Source organism: Pseudorca crassidens, chromosome 7 (genome assembly GCF_039906515.1).
Source record: "Pseudorca crassidens isolate mPseCra1 chromosome 7, mPseCra1.hap1, whole genome shotgun sequence".
Taxonomy (NCBI): Eukaryota; Metazoa; Chordata; class Mammalia; order Artiodactyla; family Delphinidae; genus Pseudorca; species Pseudorca crassidens.
Window position 1 is genome coordinate 107230040 of NC_090302.1, and position 20153 is coordinate 107250192.

The following is a 20153-nucleotide window of genomic DNA, read 5'->3' on the forward strand; positions in this document are numbered from 1 at the left end:
ATAGCTCATACAACTCAATAACAACAACAGAAAAACCAATAAGCTGTGTGTTTCTTTCCCACCTCATCTCTAGGACATTTCTTCGTCAGTGATTTCCTGATCGTGAATCTCAGCATTGTTACTCATGGTCTCTGAGAGCCCAAAGCAGCAGGTACTGAGGCTCTGAACCAGGTAGACGCAAAGGAAGGTAAAGAACAAGGACCCTTCTAGAGATCAAGTCTGCAGGTCTCAGGGATGAGCTTACAAATGAAGGGGAAGCAAGGAGCTGTAATGTTTCTCATTGCAGGAGCAAAGGAAATGAAAGAAGCTGTGGAAGATATCTGCTTGTGAGAGAGGGAGAGAATAGGCCTTCTGTTTCAGAGATCCTTGTCATACCCCTCCCTGTGGAAAGATGCTCCACCCAAACTTTGGAGAGGCCTCAAGCTGAAGTTGGTGACCTGCCTGAGTCCCAGGGGAACCATAGGCCTCTGAGTGGGTCCCAGGTATATTTGAAGCGCTCCTATAGGTATATGATTATTTCAGGCACAGCTATTCATATGAGAATCCCTCCTCGCAACCTGCACCCCACCCTTGACCTTACCCCCCAGACTGAGAAGGACACTTGGTTGTGAGGCAATGCAGTGTTTAATCATGGGGATAATAGAAACATCACAAAATACAGTAACAAGATGGCCCAGGGTGATAGAAGCAAACTTTCCCTGGAGTCCGGTTCATGCTTGTAGGGCCTTTTTGACAGCTTCGTCTCCTTCTCAATCCATGACAGATAACTAGACACCTTCGTGTATACTCCAGGTAGTTTCTTCCGGCCGCAGCCCACTCCCCAGCTGACAGTGCCCAGCTGGTACCATTTGCTTGTGTTGGTTTTTTTCTGGCAAACCAGAGGCCCCCCCACTGTCACCCCAGGAGAGAAGAGTTGTTTGGGAGTGGAAGGGATGGTGGCAAGTTGCTCTTACAGCCTGTTGAGGGGTGGGCGCCTGGCGCGAGGCACAAAGCACTTCTGGTGTCATTGGAGGATGGGTGGATGTTTCTACCTTTGATGGGCTCTCCAACAACATGCCTATACTCCCAGCTCTGTGACTGTCAGAAAAGGGAGCGAACAGTTTGGTCAAAAGCAATGGTGATGAATGACAATTTGGTCAAAAAATAAATATCCATCATCATCATCATCCTGTGACATGCATTCATTCTGATATACCAAGGAGTGCTTTTCTAATCCGTTCTGCCTCTAAGCACTTTTTTGTTTTTTCAGAATTCTTTCAATTTCCCCAGAAAGACCTCATTTTGCTCTTCCTGTGCTGTTTACGATAGCAAAAAGTAAAAACTGAAACCCAGACTCCATTATGCTTTATACTAGGTCATTGGTTGAAGACAGCAGGCGTACAGACTGTATACACAGAACACAAAACATCAATTTTTAAACAATTTACACATTTTAAAGCATTACGGAAGAGATTGCCAAACAAGCACAGGTGGAGCAGACGCCATTGACATGAAAATGAAGGGATCCACTACCTTTCACACCCCCAAACCTTTGGGACCATTTAAAATTTTCTATTAAAGAATAACGTATCTTCAAAAAAAAAAAAAGAAGAATGTATCTTCATCAAAAAATCGGAAAACTGGGGTATGGGAAAAGAACATGAAGAATACCCCTAGTTATATAAGTAAATTTATATATAAGCACACACACACGATTGTGTATAAGAAGAATTTTCAGGTAAGATACAGTTAACATTGCTTCTCTAGGGAGTGAACAGGAGAACAATTATAAGAGGTAAACTTCCTCTTCACTGTACACCCCTCTGTACCCCTGGAATTTTCTTTACTGTGTACTGGTGAAATAAACCACATTTCTAATTTCAACCATGCAGAGGCAACTCTTTAGCCAAATGTAAATTTCCACATCCTCATGTATGCAAATACGTCATTATTATTTTACAGAAATAGAATCAGGCGGTACATAGTGTCTCACAGCTTACGAAGATCTATTTTTGAAAATATTAAGTAACACATAGAAGAGTCAGAAAGAAGCACTATTTAATGATACGCCAAAAATACAAAACAAACAACAGTGCCCCCCAAATAGGGTGTGGGTTTATTTGGTTTTTTTAAACCAGATTGTTATCATGAGCAAATTGCTGTGCCCATCAGCTTCCTTTGAACCAAACTGTTCTTCATCCAGTTCTTTGAAGTCATTGGAAATTCCCATGACCTTTCTTTAAAATGAAGAATGACACTCGCTTCTCTAGGGATGATGAGATCTACGTGAAAGACGTACAGTTAAGAATTTAAATTTCTGGAGCCAAACAGACCTTGGTTCAGATCCCAGGGTGAATACGTGGTTGAGAGAATGTGAAATTTTTCTTCAGCGTTTTGAGGCTCATTTTTAGGCTGGTGGTGATTGTACCTCTCCCGCAGGACCACGGTGTGAAGGTAAGCACATGACACCTATAAAACACTATGCCTGGCCCTAATACATGGCAAGCCTGTACTCCCCGGCGGCTCCCACCATTTTTGTGGTGGATGAACCAGGCACATCTGGGCGGGGCCGTGCTGGGCTGCTGGCTTGGGAGCCCGGTTTCTATTGGAACCCAAAAGATGGCTCTCACCCCTGAAGTCAGCGTGCCTTGGTTGGAACTTGGTGTCTGTAATTGACCTTGCTGGTATGTCTTCTGCAAGGCTGTCAGCTTTCCTGGTCCTCCTTTTCCCATCTAAAATAGGCCTGCTTCCTAGAGCTAGTTTGATGTATTTGTGGAAGCAGTTTGTATGCTCTTGAGCACTGAACAGATGTAAGAGATGATGATGGAGAAAACAATATTCGTAGTGTTTACTGTGACCCTCCTCTGCACTATGCTCCTCTGAATGCTTTTGTGTATTGACTCATTTAATCTTCACAGCAGTCCTAGGAGGACTCTTAGTAGTCCCATTTTACAGATGGGGAAATCTGAAAAGGCACAGGCACAGAGGGGACTCCAGGCGGTGAGTAGAGGAGCTGGGAGGGAAGCTAAGGGAGCCTGCAGCCCTAACCACTGGACTGCACAGCCGGCCTTTGGTTACAGAGCATCCCTCCCAAATTCATGTCCACCTGGAACCTCAGAATGTGACCTTACTTGGAAATACGATCTGTGCAGATGTAATTAGTTCCATTAAGATGAAGTCCTATGGGATTAGCATGGGCCCTACTCCAATAACTGGTATTCCTATCAGAAGAGAGCAGAGGAGACACACGCATACAGGGGGGAAGGCCTGTGAAGATGGAGGTACAGACCGGAGGGCTGCACCTACAGGCTAAGGAACGCCCAGGGTCGCCCGCAACCACCAGAAGCCAGAAAAGGCAAGGAAGGATCCTCCCCTAGACCCTCCAGAGGGAGCATAGCCCTGCCGATGCCTTGATTTGGGACTTCTGGCCTCTGGGAGAGAGCACGTTTCTGTTGTTTTTTTTGTATTTTTGTGTGGTACGCGGGCCTCTCACTGTTGTGGCCTCTCCCGTTGCGGAGCACAGGCTCCAGATGCTCAGGCTCAGCGGCCATGGCTCACGGGCCCAGCCACTCCGCGGCATGTGGGATCTTCCGGGACCGGGGCACAAACCCGTGTCCCCTGCATCGGCAGGCGGACTCTCAACCACTGCGCCACCAGGGAAGCCCACGTTTCTGTTATTTTAATCCACCTCCTATCCAGAGGAGAAAGAAGGCAGCCAGGTAGCCTGGCACTGCTGGCCAGCTTTCTGGGTCAGCCCCTCTCCAGACCATGGAGAAGCTATGTTACCTTGCAGGTGTCCTTCCCACCTTGAAGGTCCCCGGCGCACAGCATGCTCGTCGTGAGCAGAGGCGTCATGGGGAAGCATGTTTCCCAGTCGATCAGCTGGATGTTGACTTTCCAGAGCACTGTTTCCATACTTCGCTTAGGAACTGACCCAAAGAAGCAGCAGATGGGGAAAGAACCCTGAGCTCAGCGTGGTCCCTTTGGAGGACCCACCCACATCATGTCTTTTCACCTCAACAACAAGGGAACTGCTCTGTGGCCCTGGCAATGACCCAGATTTGGACTGGGTGAGGAGGGGGTAGGAGGGGTGTCCGGGAGACTCTTGAGCCCACCCTCTCTGAATCAAGAGCTCCTAGGACTGGGTCTCTACTGGATTTCAGCCTCAGTGAACCATTTTCTCACCCTGCCAAGGGTGCCAGGTTCCAGCAAGGGTCCTAAAAAGGAGTTTCATTCAAATCTATGAGGATGTAAAGAGAACCCACGATGACAAGTTCTGTCCTGGGACCCACGGCACAAAAAGATGGGCTTGAAGCTTGTGTCGGGGTCCTTGAGGAGTTCACTGCCTGTGGGCTCTAGCTGAGCCCAACTCCTAGAATGTCCACTTCCGAAGATGGGGATGTGTTCCTCTTTGTATGTTGCTGACTCCCCGGAGCCTACAACACTGCCTGAATCATAGAGGAGTTTCAAAGAAAATGAGGTAAATGAAGCATGGGGAACTCTAAGTTAAGAAGGTGGCCTTGTTTGCGAAGCTATTGAAAAGCTTCTAAGGGCAATTCCCAAGGAGGAATCTAACACAGCTCTGAGTTTTGGGACCACGTGGGAATCCACGTAGAGCCATTTGGGTGCCTCCTTGGAAGAGCAGTACTGAGTGGAATATGATCTTTCCTGCTCTGTTGATTATGGCGAAAGTCACGTTCACCAAGAAGGAAGACAAAAGGACCCCATTTTGTGGGTTGGCTGGGCAAACTGGCAGGAGTAGGTTACAGGTTAACTCTAGAAGGACAAATTTACATTCGGTTTATCCCCTCCTCCTTGGCCTGGACCTGTGGGTTTCAGAGATTTTAGCCACAGAGCCCTTTATCACAGGGGGCAGAACTGGCACCATCAATTGGAACGGAGCTGCTCTGGCTGACATTGGCGTGGACTTCCCAGAGCCCAGCCCCTTTTCCCATTGGTATGTCCCTCCACATTCCTCCAAGCCACCCTGAAGCCTCTGAACACCTCTGCCTGGGTTTTCCCTGAGGCCCTGTTTAGGGTTCCTGTTTCACAACATGGACCTAAAACTTGCTACGTGCGCTCAGGGAGGATGGCTCCCATGTGGACTGAGCAGAAGGGTCATCGTGGGACCTTAGTTGAGAACCGGAAGCGCCCAGGTCCACGAGGCTGACCTCCTGAGGCCAGCAGAGCCTCCAGACTTTGCTTCTCATTGCAAACCTCAGCCAAGGTGCCACCCCACCTCCCCGTTGGGCTATAGTAACTTACTAGTAGTGCCCCATCCAGTCTCCCAGCAGTTTCTCCATCTCTCTGTGTCAGTGACTTCTGAAAGGCAGATGGGTACCTTCTTGACACCCAAGTTCGGTGGGGATTTGAGCAACAGCAAAGCAATGTCATTAATGTAGAACCAGCTGTCAAAATAATAGTGAATAATTAGCTTGTCCACTTTTATCTTTGTCAGGTTTTCGGTGTCAAGATTTCCTTTACCATGTACGACCTCCAAGGTAGATCTTATTCCAAAACAAAAGAAAGAGAAAATAGGTAAGTGGTGGGAGGGTGAAAGGTGAGCCTTAGGAGAAAATACCTGCACTCATGTGAGACTGTGATCCTGAGAGCATCTGCGGCTCTGCACCTGACACGGAGCCAGGGGGGAGGAGCCTGACCTGAGTGCCTAGCCTGCCCTCTGGCCAGCCAGCTCTTGCCCTGACAGCTCTTTGCTTGGGCAAATTCACTTGTAAATTTCATCAACAAATGTCTGGGAAGCCATACTATGGCATAAGTAATTGAGGGACTTGATTTGCAAGAAAAGCTGACTGGCGATATCACAGACACCTTGGAAGTTTTGCAAAAATATCTTGTACACTGGGACTCAGCACCTTCTGCCATGCAGCCGGGCCTGGCACCCTGCCCTCAGGGCCTAATCCTTCTATGATTTCCCCAACTCCGTGATCTCTGTCAGCCCACTCTCTCCCTGAGTGAGAGCAAATGCTTAGGAAGGGACTCTAGGAGTTTGGACCAGGACTACACGCACCTGGCAAAATGCTGAGAAGCCCAAGGAACATTTGCGCTGCAATGTAGGTCCCACACAGCAAGCCATGCAACACCCTAGGAGGAGAACGGTTTCTTTCCACCTGCAAAGTGTGATATTTAACACAGGTGTCTCCCTCCTGGTATTTTGTTTTATGGCTGATGAACGTGAATAATAGGCATGTCGGGGCAAATATTCTACCACACTGGTATGAAAAAAAAAATTCTATCTGCAACACTTACTTATTTTTGTTTTTGAAGCAATGGGCTGCAGTTAGAATCCACCACACACTGAGGATCGATCCTCCACAGAGATGATTCCCACTGTCAAGGATACGCGTCTGCCATGGGAAATCTACAGTGTCTGCAGGCACCCCGCCTATGATATCCAAAGCTTCTGACTTCTCAAAACTGTTTATCCTTTGGCCACATTTCACTAAGAGCAGAAAGAAGGAAGAGGGAGGAGAGACCCAGCGCCCAACCGTCAAGGTTGGTTGGCTTGGAAGACACTTAAGTATGATGCCCCTTTCTCACCCCCCAGCACACAGACAGCAGTGACTCAGCCAGTTTACTACCAGGTGGGAGATCCGTCAAACAAAAACAATACCCTGCACACCTACCAAGGGCACCACAATTACGAGATTGTGCTTTTGGGTGCCTTCACCGTAGTTGTGCTTCTTGGAAGGGTCTCCTGGAAGGGTCTCCGTCTGAGGGCCTGTGAGGAAGGGCACACAGCCACGAGCCCTGGGGCCGGATCTTGCTCTTGCACCCTAGTGGGGAAGCCCAAGGGAAATTGACCAGCCCCTCCTTTCCCAGCTGATTCCTGCATTTTCTGTTGTGATTTATGCACACCACCATGTTTCACCCAGTTTTAATTCTAAAGATCATCCCAGCTGCACCTTGAGAGAAATTTAAATTTTGGCATTTCCTATGTGATAGGATTGTTTTGACAGCTTCTAGTGGGTTTCCAACATCATTTGAGGAATGGGAAACAATAAACATCATAAAATCTAAAATGTTGACTGCTTACTAGTTGCCAGGCACCATTCTGTTCTAAATTAATTAATTCTCATAAAAACCTCACAAGATAGTTGAAATTATCATCATCTCATTTTAAAGGGTAGACAAAAAAGGCAAGTTTAAGGTTAGGACAACTGGCCAAGACCAACAGCTAATAAATGACTGAGCTGAGATTTGAACTTAGGCAGTCTGTCTGTGGAGTCTGTTCTCATAACCACTGGGCAAACTGCCTAAGTGTTAACCATACTTACACCTGGGGAGAAAAGTCCATGACATTCATGATATTTCACAGAAGAGTCTCATTTGAGAGGTATATCTATTCAAACCGTCTCTACGGCACACGTGGTACCATCACCACACACCATATAGCCAACAACCTCATCACCACACAGCCTCGCCACCATGTATGTCCCCACCACACGTCACCATCAAGCACACCACTCAGCACTACACGTTTTACCGCCGCCATTGCACATCGGCACCACCACCAGTCACCACCACTGCTGCCTCTCATCTCTGCCTTTGGGTTTCTCTCCTCCGACTTCCCGGGCCCTTCAGCTCCCCGGAAGTGCTCTGCTTCTTCCCATCTCGGAGCTCTTCCCCATGCTCCTGCCAGAAAGACAGGCTCCTCCCTCATCTGTCTTGCTCCTCTTTGCCTGTGTAACTCCTGTGTATCCCTCAAATCTTAGCTCCTTCCTTGCCTTTTAAGATTACACCAGCTACCCTCAGTGTAACTTTCTTACTCAACACCCCACCTTCCCCTCAGGACACTAGCAACAGTGCTGAAGCATTTGTGAAACTGTTAAAGTCTACTTCCCCCATTAAACTGTAATCTCTGTGAGGGATTCCCATTGCTCCTGTCAAGGAAGACCACACATTGTAAGGAACCTGCAGCCCAATCTCAGATGAAAAGCTTGAATTTTCAGAGCCAACAAGGGAATCTTGGACTTAATATACAAGAAAACAATGCTGGATCTCTGGAAAATTTTTTAAATAATTAAAATAATAGTTTATGAATATTTAAACAGAATTACCAGTGATTAGTAGTCAAATTGGCTTAATAATTTAAAAGCCCCATATATTAATCTTTTGCTCCATAATGAGAGCCACTTACTGAGCACCTACCGTGAGTCAGCCTCTGTACTGTGTGTGAGAGACACTTAATAATGCCAGCAAACCTCTGAGCTGTGGTTTATTATCCCCATTTCACAGACGAAGAAACAGTCTTGGAGAGATCACGTGATTGCTGAAGACCATTCAGCTTACAAGAGACAGATGGGGATCTCTCGGGCAGGTATGTCCGGTTCTAAAGCCCAGTTGTTTATTCATCTTGCTCGTAGCTTGCATGGTATGTCTGTATTTCGGCAAATCATCCACTCAATTCTTTGAGAATCTTATTTGGCTAAAATGTTGGTATGCGGTTTGGATGATTTCTCTCTAAGGCGAACATCAAACTGGCTGAGATATTACATCTAAAGCCTTGATCACTGACTGTATCCCGGAAGGGAGGCTTTCTGAGTGAGGTGGGAAGAAGGTTTCACCTGGAGCTATCTGATTGGTGGGCAGTGGCAGCCTGCCACCCTCTGTGTAGAACAAGATGTTCAACACAAAAGGGAAAGCAAGATCTGTTGGCATTTTCTGCTGACGGTTCGGAGGTGTTGGAGCGGCAGTAGGATACCAGGCCAAGCTGGTACTAACAGATGCCTTTAAAACTTAAATGGGTAGAAAGTCGTCTTACACTTGGGGAAAAAAGTGCATAATCATGACACAAAACTGAGCAAGAACTGATATTTAATAGATTACAGAATAGAGATTGAAAACTATCTGATCACATCTGAGTCCTGGGCATGAACCGTCAATACTGAACTCAACAAGGACTAGAAATAAAGTCTTGCAACTCCAGTCAAAAAAAATAATAGATCCCAAACTCGAGGTTGTGAGAGGAGCTTTGACTTGGAAGTTTTTCATATGAAAATATCAACCACAAGATGCTGATGAGATGACCTGACCGATAAGCACTCCACTTCCTAGACTGTAGCATTTGACGGTCGTTGGTCTGGGGCCTCGAGGTGTAAGAATAGCATTAACAAGTGGAGCGTGTTCAGAGGTGAGTAACTAGCATGTTGGGAAGCCTCATTATAGGGAACATAAAAGGTCGGGGCTTCAGACTCCTGCAGGGTTTTCTTAAAGACGTGGTATCAGACTTGCTCAGATCCAGTGTCAGTGGGTGAAAACCATATGTTGGCATGAAAAGATCTTACAGTATAAAAATTCTGCCATATTGTTACATTACACTTTGTTGGACATTACACAGAACTGAGGGTGACCTGGACAATCTGGGACCTGTGGTTAATTTAGGGGAGTCCCTGGGAGCCCGGGGAATTTGTATATTTTTCAATATAAAAATGCACTTCATAGAGTTCTCTATAGTGGAATAGGCTACCTCTAGGTTCTTCAGTTTTCTCACCTTAAAATGAGGGGACTCAATAAAATCATCTCTAAGGTTTTTCCCAGTTCTAAAATACTCTACTTTTACAGTTTAAAATGACGAGGGGGAAACATTTTTACTTAAATTACATTAATATAAAACATAAGGGGCTTCCCTGGTGGCGCAGTGGTTGGGAGTCCGCCTGCCGATGCAAGGGACGCGGGTTCGTGCCCCGGTCCGGGAGGATCCCACATGCCGCGGAGCGGCTGGGCCCGTGAGCCATGGCCACTGAGCCTGCGCGTCCGGAGCCTGTGCTCCGCAACGGGAGAGGCCACAACAGTGAGAGGCCCCCGTACCGCAAAAAATAAATAAATAAATAACTATTTTTATTAAAATTCTTACATATAAACATTGAAGCAAACTTTAGCTTCCTTATTCTGAATTTTTCCTTAAGAGGTATGTGATTTTCAGTACAACAGTTTAAATGCTGTATTGATATTGATGTCAGGCTGCCAGTGGTCATGCAGACTGAAACGTGAATGTATTTACATGAAAAGTCTTATGCAAGTCCAGAAGTTCTTCTATATTTTTACATGCTCAATGGCTCAACTTTGTTGAAAATTAGAATTGGGGCTGGCCTGGAAAAATAAGAGACCCATGGTTGTGAATCTTAGGAGAGTTCCTGGGAGCCTAAGGGGTTTATATATATAGTCTGTAGATAAAAAACCAAATGAAGTCTTAGGTCCGCCAGCACTCCAGATCAAACTCCTGGTGAGGGAGTTCAGAAATCTTCCCTTGCAAATCCCACTGCAGTGAAATCACTGCAGACTGTAGATTTTTGCCAAGTGACTGGTTGATCCAGACCCAGAGATGTGACCAAACAAATTAAGATAGGGAGGTCTCACCTCAGCTTTTTAGTTGAGTGTCTTCTCTTTGCCTGCACCATCAGGGTGTCTCAGAAATTCTTTTTGCCCCAAAAGACCCTTTCAATATATTGGTCACCATGAGAAAAAGAGAAGCATGATTGGAGAAACAACTCAAGTCTGCAGAAGGCACTGGTTTTAGCCTGGAAATTTCCTAGCTGGCAGGGTGCCTGGTGAAGAGGGAAGGAGTGAGATTTGGAGTCAGAAGTTCTGAGTCGGCTCCATTGGCTAGCTGTGTGACTTGGAGCCACTGATTTAACCTCTCTGAGCCTCAATGTCCTCATCTTTAATACAAAGATAAGTATTAACACAGTCTAATGCCTATTTTTTCATGTCACATTGATTTAGAGGGATGACATTTGGTTTCATTCTAGTTTGGACCAAGGAGAGAGAAGTCTGAGGTTTGCCCAAGACTTTTGGTTCAATCTGGGGTCATCTCTGGGCAACATTTCAGTGGGAGGATGTACCTGCTGGTCGTCTTCCTGCATCAGTGGCCATTCCTTCTCATACTTTTCTGCCAAATCCACCTCTTCTTCCAAAACTCACGGCTTAATCCTCAGACCACTTCTTTCTCTATGCACTTTGGCTAGAGTATCTCATCCTAGCCAGACTTCAAATATCATCTTTATACAGATGCTTTCACGTTTACCCTCTCAGGCCTCTCCACTGAGCTGCCAACCCATTAACCAACTGCCCTACTCAGTATCTCACAAGAACGTCTAAGAGGTGCCTCAAACTTGACGTGGCCCAAACTGAACTATGGAACCTGACCCCACTCCACATCTTTCTTGTAAGCCTTCCACAGTTCTGTGGATGGTACCACACCCGTCTGTTTGCTTAGGCAAGAGTTATCCTTGACGTCTCCTCTTTCCCTCACTCCCCACGAGCAGTGCATCGGTCAGTCCCATCAACTTTACCAAACAATGTCCTTCACCAGCCATCCTCTCCATCCCCCCTGCTATAAACGCATCCAGGCCGTCATCCTGTCCTGCCCACTAACTCGTCCCCCTCCTTCCACTCTTGCATCCCCACTCCTACACAGTCTATCCTCTGAGGCAGCCAGAATGTTTTCTCAAGCACCTCTCATTTCTCACTCTCTGAAGGCTTCCCACTGTGACCAGAATAAAATCCAAAGTCCTCACTGGGCCTTTACGAGCCCGTCTTTCTCCAGTGGCCCCTTCCCATTCACTCTGCCCCAACTTTACTGGCCTCTCTGCCTCTAAAACATACCCCGCTCACTCAGTCTCAGGGCCTTTGCACTTGCTGTCACTTCTGCTTGGAAATACGTCTCCTTCTCATCAGATGGGTCTCAGCCCAAGTCTTGTCATCTCAGGAAGGCTTTCCATGACCACCTCTTAGAACAGTCTCACCTCCCACCTGCAGACCTCCCATCGCATTAGCCTGTTTCATCTGCTTCATACCATTTAACAGGAGCTGGAATTAACTTATTTATTTATTCATTTCTATGTTTAATACTTCCCTCCCCTCACTAGATAGCAAAACTGCTTAAGGGTAGGAATTGAGTGTGTCATTCTCTGATATAAAACATCTCTCTCCTAAAACAGCTCCCAGCACGTGATAGAGGTTTGATATCTGTCAACCAGCAAACTGACAGCATAGCACGAGGCTCCATAAATTCTCCGGACTCAGGGAGATGAATCCATAGTGGGTATTAAGACGCTGCCGTCATTACAGTTCTATTATTTATGTTTTGCATTAGACCAGTTAGGCTCCACATGATCCTTCAGGATGTTTTCAAAGAGAAAGCAGCCGAGAAATTCCTTTTTCTGATCACACAGGGCCTTAAAGCTGCAGGACGTGGCTAGGTAGCATCTTCAGATGGACAGCTAGTTACCCCTCTCAAACGGTTTACTTACATTGGCCCTTCACTCTGGAAAACTCTGGTACCTAACATAGATGTTAAATACACAAACACACACATACAGACGCAGACACGACTTCTCCACATGTAACTTTAAAGTTGGGAGTGTGTGGGGAGCAATGGTCTGAAAGTCTGGTCCAGGGGCCCCAGCATCAGATTCACTGGCGGGGCCTTATTAAAAGTGCAGTTCCTCAGATCCCACCCAGTACTGCAGAATCGGCATCCTAGAGCTTGACCTTTTGAACAAGCTCCCCAAGTGATTCTCCTGGCCGCCTAGGAGAGAGAGCCCCGGAGAGGCACAGACCCAAGAACACCATGAGAGACCTACGTGCCAGGCCGCCGTGTGACCAGGGCAGCAGCAGGGCGACTGGCAGCAGAAGCACCGCTCTTCCGTCCCTCCGTCCTGTCATTGGCCCTGGTCTTTACTCAAGTCGATGGAGGAGCTTCAGGTGAGACTGCGCATATCCAATTCAGAAAGACGAGTCAGGGCCTCACTCTCTGTGTCTGCAGTCTCACAGCCCAGCCTGATGCCCAGGTCACAATAGGGCACTGGGTGGAGCCAGCACAGTCCAGACAAGGCAGCCAGGAGGCATCCTGGAGCAGGACCTGATGATTCCATGAGCCAACCCTTTGGGATGTGGAGGGCCGTGTGGAAGCAGGGGCAGAGGCAGTGGAGCGAGAGGACCTCACACCAGACGGGCTTCTGCAAATCAGGGCATCTCAGACTCACTAATGCATCAGGAAAAAAAAGAGTTGAAGGCCTTCCTCAGGAGAAGGGACCTGAGGCTGCTGGTCCAAACAAGTCAGGTGATACAGCAGAGCAAGCACAGACTCAGAATCCTACAGCAGAGAGCTCACATCACCAGTGGGACCTGAACTTTGAGCCTCAGATTACTCATCTGTAAAATGGGGTTAGTCATAATACTTACATCAATATATTGTTGGATTAGTGAGATAGTGCATGTATCTAGGACCTGGCAAATACCAAGCCCACGATTTAAATTCTCTACCAATTTCATGTCTTCCAGAAAAGGAAGGCACATTGACCAGCCGTTTCTATGAATAAGACGTGCATAAAATACAAAACCCATGCATAGATGGGCTGCAGGGTGGCTTTTGTTCATATATTTCATTCATTTGTTCGTCCACAAGGTGACCTAGCACTTTACAGAGCATTTTCTATATGCCAGGCTTGGAGAATGATGCAGAGATAAACAATATTTGTTCTCCATCTCCTAGAATCTGGGAGAGACATGTGAGCAGAGACACCACCTTAATACTCTGGGACAAGTGTATCACTGGGAGCTGCAGAGGGGCACCCAACCCAGTGTGGGGGGAGCACAGGTGTGTGGTGGGTGGGGAAAGAGGCCACCAGGGAAGATTCTCTAGAGGAAGAAATAAGCCCTGTCTGGGCTGAGTCAATCCACTGAGAGAGATGATGTTAGGGAAGGGCCAGAAGACATATGTTATGGGTTGAATGGTGTCCTCCCCAAATTCATCTGTTGAAGTCTTAACCTCTAGTACCTCAAAATGTGACCTTATTTGGAAACAGGGTCATTGCTGATGTAATTAATTAAGATGAGGTCATATGGAGCAGGGTTGGCCCCTAATCCATTATGACTGGTGTCCTTACAAGAAGGGAAAATTTGGATACATAAACCCACACAGGGAGAGCGCCATGTGGAGATGGGAGTTATGCTGCCACAAGGCAAGGAACTGCCAGAAGCTGGGAGAGAGGTCTAGAACAGATCCCTCCCTTCCGAGGGGGCACGACCCTGCCAACACCTTGATTTTGGACTTCTGGCCTGCAGAACTCCAGACAATAACTTTCTGTTGTTCTGAACGACCCAGTTTGTGGCACTTTGTTATGGCAGCCCTAAGGAACTAATACAGCATTCTAGATGGGCAGAAAATGTGTGCAAAGGTATGGGAACCGTAGGAAGTTTTAAGTTAAACCATATAGAGTTGCTGGTTTAGTAGCTCAAAAGTGGTCTAATACTGGCAAATTCGAATAGTTCAGACTAATACGTTGAGTTGGAATAATGTGCAAGATTGAGCAGTAGACAGGCCAATTTATTAAATAAAGTTCGACTCTGAATACAGTCTTCCCCAGTATACAGCCACAGATATATTCTCATGAGAAATCACCATGAACGTGACAGGTGTGTGGAGATCAAGTATTATTACTAAAGATTGGCAAGAGCTGTAGGTGTAAATGTTTTCCAGAATTCTATGCATAATGGACTTCCATTTTAGGGAAAATGACTATGGGACTTTTTCTTTTACTAGCTTTTTTAAGGCTTTACAATTTATTTTTAAAGCTCTTGGGGATATCCTATCAGAATAAGCGAACAGCAGATGAAATATTAGGAAGTTAGTTCATGTTATTCGATGTGGAGTTTTAACATAACAAGGATTTACTATCCATCTCATAGCTATAAGCAAAGCATTAGAATTCATCAACCTAACGTATCTTTTCTCTGCCAGGAGGGGGCCTGAAATGGGAGACACAGCCTCCTTATCTCTGTTCTTTAGAAAACAACACGAATTTGAGCTCAGCAGATAGAAACATTTCATTGCAGCTATAAGTGTTTGCAAACTTTGGGGCCCTGGAGGGCACATGTTCATATGAGGTGGAACAGGGCATAGATAAAGAATTCCCAAGGTCACCAGGCTTAACCACGTGGCTTCCATGGCTGGCCCCAGAGTTCTGAACAGGATAACACAGCATATGCATGATCTTCATTCAGATCCCAAAGAATCCCCAAATCTCCCAGCACATATGTGCATGAATTCACATTTTTATCAAAATACCATTGCATGAAGACACATGTCCACACCAAGACCCGTACACAATGTTTATGGTGTTTTTATCCATAAGTACTAAAAACTAACACCCTACGTGTCTGTCAGTTGAGTGGATAGCCGGTGGTCCATCCAGACAACAGCAATAGTCCTCTGCAATAGAAAGGAGCAGACCACTGACTGCAGACCACATGCTATAACCATGAACCTCCAGTGCCTTCTGCTGAGTTGAAGAAGCTGGATAACTGCTACCTTCAGTATGATGCACAGACAGGCAGAGATAGCACATCAGTTGTCACCAGGGGCTGGGACTTGGGGAAGGGGGTGAGTTCCAAGGGGCACCGCGGAACTTTCTGCGGTGGTGAAAAGTTCTGTGTCTTGACTGTGGTGGTGGTTACATAGCCATCTTGCACTTGTCAGAATTCGTGGACCCATACCCCTTAAAAAGGTAATTTACTAAATTTAAATTATATGTCAAAAACCAGACTTTTTAAAAATGCCTTTGTGCACTTCAAAAAGCCACTGTGAACCACAAAAGAATTGCCGGCTTTATTGAAAGTGTTTTTGTTGTGATCTCAAGGGCTGACCACGTGGGGAGAGATTCCATTTTAATTCTGGCTTAGTCTGCTCAGGCTGCCATAACAAAATACCATAGACTGCTGGCTTACACAACAAAAATTTATTTTCTCACAGTTCTGGAGGCTGAAAGTCCAAGATCAAGGTGACAGCCTACCCAGTTCCTGGTGAGGCCTCTCTTCCCTGTTTGCAGAACACTGCCTTTTCACTGTGTCCTCTTACGGCCTCAGTACAGGCTCATGGACGGAGAGAGACCACTCTGCTATGCCTTCTTGTAAGGACACTAATCCTATAGGATCAGGGCCCCACCCTTATGACCTCATTTAACCTTAATTTCTTCCTTAGTGGCCCCATCAACAAATACAGACACACTGGGAGATAGGGTTCCAGCATGTGAATTCTGGGTCCATAATAAATACTCCATGGGCAGGACACTCCGGTGCCCCCGAGGCCGCAGTACCCGTTGGGGATCTTGCTCAGGTACTGCTGGTGGTAATCCTCTGCGTGGTAGAAAGTCTGTCCCTCCCGGATGTCGGTGGTGATCAGGCCAAAGCCGTGCTCTGACAGAACCTGTGGAGGGAAAGGCGCCATGAGGACCTGAAGCGCAGGGATCCCGGGAAGGAGGAGGGCCAGGAGGTCAGGATGGGAGGGGCAGACACGTGGCTGGGGGTGTGCAGCGGTCCTTGGGGCCCGGGCTCGGCCACTTCCCTGCTGGGTTATTCTGGGCAGCCATCTCCCTTCGTGTGCCCCAGGGCGCTGGGGTCTGAAATCCAGGTTGGGTTTGATTGGGTTTGGTTCTGACTGTAAGTTATGCTATACCCTCTACACCACCTCTGCCCCCGTGGGTGTCGGGAGCCCTGGTTTGGGCCCTGTGGGTCTGTATGAAGCCACCCTGTTTGCAGGGGAAGCAGCAGGGCCGTGTGGCTCCCCGGCTGCCCTGGGGAGGCTGGGGTCCCTGAGGGGATTGGTGCCTGGCTGCGGTGAGAGGGGATGGCGGGGCAGGAGGGGGCGGGGAGGCTGCAGGAGCACCCAATGCCGACCCCTCTGCCCCCTCACAGGCTGGACAGAGGACCCCCCTCGCCGGCTGTGGCTCTGGGCAGCAGGGACCCCGCCAGGATGCCTGGAGGGCAGGGGCCACCTGGGGTCCGGGCTCTGCCGCTCCAGGCTGGAGCCTCTGGGGAGTGAGGGCAGGGGAGGACGTGGCCTGAGGGCCTGGTCGGTCTCTCACCGCCCTCTGTGACCCAGTTTAAGGCCTGGTGGCATCTGCTGCCAGGCAAGGAACACATGTAAACACCAGTGGGGGAGGAGAGCGGAGCTATTTGGGGCAGGAGACGGATGAAGAACTCGTCATTGTTCCCCATGGATCTTAGCCCGTTTCCTTTCCCTTTTGGATTTCAGCTGTGCCCTATTTCTTTCCTGGTACAGGCTGCTCGGGGTATCTGAGCGCAAGGCAGCAGAGACGCGACCCAGGTTCACTGATTCCATTTTGGACAGGGGTGCGCGGTGGGACCTTGGACTTGTGTCCCCAGTAAGGGAACTGCTGACGGCCCGGTGGCTCATGGGGATGGAGTCCTCACATCTGCCAGGAAGGGCGGGTGGGTCTAGTCTTTGAGTCCAGCATGAATCCATGGCCTGACCTTGTGCTGAGCCCTGTCGTGACTTTCTGAATTTCCATCCAGCCCACTGAGGTGGAACAAGGAGGCTGATGGCTCCAAACCCTCAGGGCTGGGGTGTTTAGGAAGATGGCCCTGAGCAGAGGGATTCGAGAGGGTCCCAGAAGGAGGTCGAATTCCACTCAGAAAGTTGAAATGAAGCTACTTTCATGAAGGGACAGAGAGCTGTGGGCGTCGATCGTAAAGTGTCCCCGTGCAGGAGGGCATTTCAGAGACTGGCCACAGCCTTCAGCCACAGGGACAAGGACAGAAAGTCTAGTTGCTGGAATCCAGTGAGAACGGCAGGTACGGAGGAGAGATCCTGGCAGGAACTGGGTCAAGGAGGGACCCTGCCACTGGCAGCCCAGTGGCCCCAACCAGAAGGGACAGGGAAGAAATACCCCAACCCCTTCCCTTCCTACCTCGTGCCTGCCAGTGCCTCCCATTGCCCGGGGCAAGCCACGTGACGTTTAGGATCCCCCAGGTGACCAGTCCTGAGGAACCAGCCTCCCGGGACTCAGGGAAGGACAGCCAGTGCATTTGTAGTGGTAAAATGGGGACAAATGGAAAATTACTGCGCAGCATCGTCTCCTGCTCCCTCCCAGAGAATAGGATTGAAAGCTGTGAGCCATTCTTATTTCAGGACGGGTAAAGATAGCCAGCTGCCCAGTAAGGCTTTTCCTGGTGATGTGTTGGTCTCAGCCTATTGATAGCCAGGCTGTCAGCTAGGAACGCTGGTGGCACTCGTCCAGACCATATTACTTGCAGCCAGCCCCCGCGGATATCTCCCCCAGTGTGTGGCGCGACCAGCCTTTGTGGTTCGTATTAGGATTGCAGGATGTGCTTCAGCAAAAACCATCAGGGAACTTTGTGGAACAAGATTTATTACTCACAGGTCCTGGAGGGCACACAGCACACCTGAGGGGCCACACAACCAGGCTGCAGGGAGAGAGAGAAAGAGAGATAACAGATCCGGGGATCTGCTTTTATTAGGGTTGAAGGTAGGGTGTCTAGGGTCTCACAAGTTCATTCTTTATTGACTAATTTAAAGCACGCAACCAGGAATTAGGGTGCAGGAAGGAAGAAATAGGTCACTCAAGCAGTTATGTAGGTTACCCGGGGCTTTCTGGAAAAGACCTTCATGGGTGAGGACCTTCACCAGCCTGATTCCTTATCTGGCTGTTCTGCTGGTGGCCGTGTCGTACAGCTGGCAATATGTTTATTCAGGATGGATGTCTTTCAGAATGGATGACTCAGCAACCAAAAACTTAAAATGTCAAGCACTTAAGTTACACATATATAATATACTGTGCTTAGGACTTTGCAGGTGTCATCTCGCTTAATTCTCATAGGACTATTTGAGGGGTTGCTCGTCTCTTTTCCACATTTAGCTTATCAGTGTGCCAGATATTGTATCTTGATGTGTAGCCCCATCTCTGCCTTTCTAAACTGTCCTAAGAATTGTAGATGCTGAAAGCTGGTCACGTTTCTCAGAGTCCCAACAGGCTTCAAATTTAGATTCTCAGGTGAGTTTTAGGAGGCAGAAGACAGAAACATTGTCTTCCCTTAGCACTGTACACAGGCATGCAGATTTCAGCAGAAGACGGTTGTGAGGTTTTGCCATTAACTTTGGATGTCCTCAGGCAAATTGTTACTCTAATGCTGCAGAGAATAATAAGATCATTAGCAGTGAGTTCCTATGATTCCTGAGACTTACAGAGCTTCTCGAAGCAAGCAACTGTTTTTCCTGGTCTTTGCACTCAAACCCTTTTAATGGTTCTGTAAGCATCCATCTCTATGTACTATATCCCTTTCAGTTTGAGATACATAGAGTATTTTCTATTTTCCTGATAGAATCCTGACTGATACAGTTATTTGGTATTGAAAGTGGTTTCGGGAAATACAACTGCAAAGATGGGAATTGAAGATTCCTTGTCAGGCCTGATTTGATTTGAAGGCAGTAATGACCTCGTCACTGGTGGAAAATGCGATTCTGGGAGTCCAGGGTATGCAGTGTCAAAACAGTCTCTCAAATTATTACCTGTCGTTCTTGGAATCCTGTTAAAGGAGAACAAGTGGTTTTTGCAATAGAACTTTCTGGTGGAAGAGATAAGTACAAGGGCTACTGTCACCAAATGCAATGGAAAGTTTACCAGAAAAACAGCAACAATAATATTGGAGTTTTACATTTTCAACTCAAAGGCATCATCTAAGGCCCAGAGAAGTTTCTACAACTGCCCTAAAAGAATCTCTCATCTACTGTATCAAAAATCAGGCCCAGAGTTCTTCCTGCAGGTAGCAGAATGACAACATAACTTGAATTCATGACTTCTTTAGGTGCTTACATGAAAGGTGATTCATTGGAAAAGAAGGTGACCAAGAAAATGGCAATGGAGTATTTGGATGGATTAAGATGAATTAGTGTACTTTAAAACCTCAAATACCGGGACCTCCCTGGCGGTCCAGCGGTTGGGACTTCGCCTTCCAAGGCAGGGGGTGCGGGTTCAATCCCCGGTCGGGGGACTAAGATCCCCACATGCTGCACAGTGCGGCCAAAAATAAATATAAAATAAAACCTCAAATCCCACTGAGCTTCCGTTCCTATCAGAAGCAGCCCTTCTACCCCTTTCTGGGAAGGCTAGTCTCCTTTTCCATGAAGACTTTGTAATGACTTAACTGAAATACTTTCCCAGGGGGTGCTGATTCTCCCCATAACCCATCCCTACCACCTCTCAGGGCAGTCAGAACCATAAATAGAGCCATCACAATAGACTTCATAGGGGATCAGTTCATCCGACCCCGCAGAAGACATTATACACATTAGAAGAACTGCGACATTCTGCTCATGCATGTTTGTAGACACC

The 20153-nt window shown here is 47.5% G+C and overlaps 1 protein-coding gene across 6 annotated transcripts in view; it reads left to right on the top strand.

Annotated features, from left to right (window-relative positions):
• The first annotated feature begins 50 nt into the window (after nt 1-50).
• PRSS55 (serine protease 55) overlaps nt 51-20153 on the top strand; it is a 63789-nt gene continuing 43686 nt past the window's right edge. Inside the window, exons 1-6 of one of the 6 annotated variants that reach the window (XM_067745305.1) lie at nt 51-187; nt 287-2433; nt 2898-4459; nt 5438-5517; nt 6265-6492; nt 8236-8317. In XM_067745305.1, coding sequence (XP_067601406.1) covers nt 6385-6492; nt 8236-8317 — 190 coding nt within the window. In that variant the 5' untranslated portion in view covers nt 51-187; nt 287-2433; nt 2898-4459; nt 5438-5517; nt 6265-6384. Of the gene's footprint in view, nt 188-286; nt 2434-2897; nt 4460-5437; nt 5518-6264; nt 6493-8235; nt 8318-20153 lie in introns of those variants that run through there. The other 5 variants (XM_067745300.1, XM_067745303.1, XM_067745301.1 and 2 more) reach the window with 5 other exon arrangements.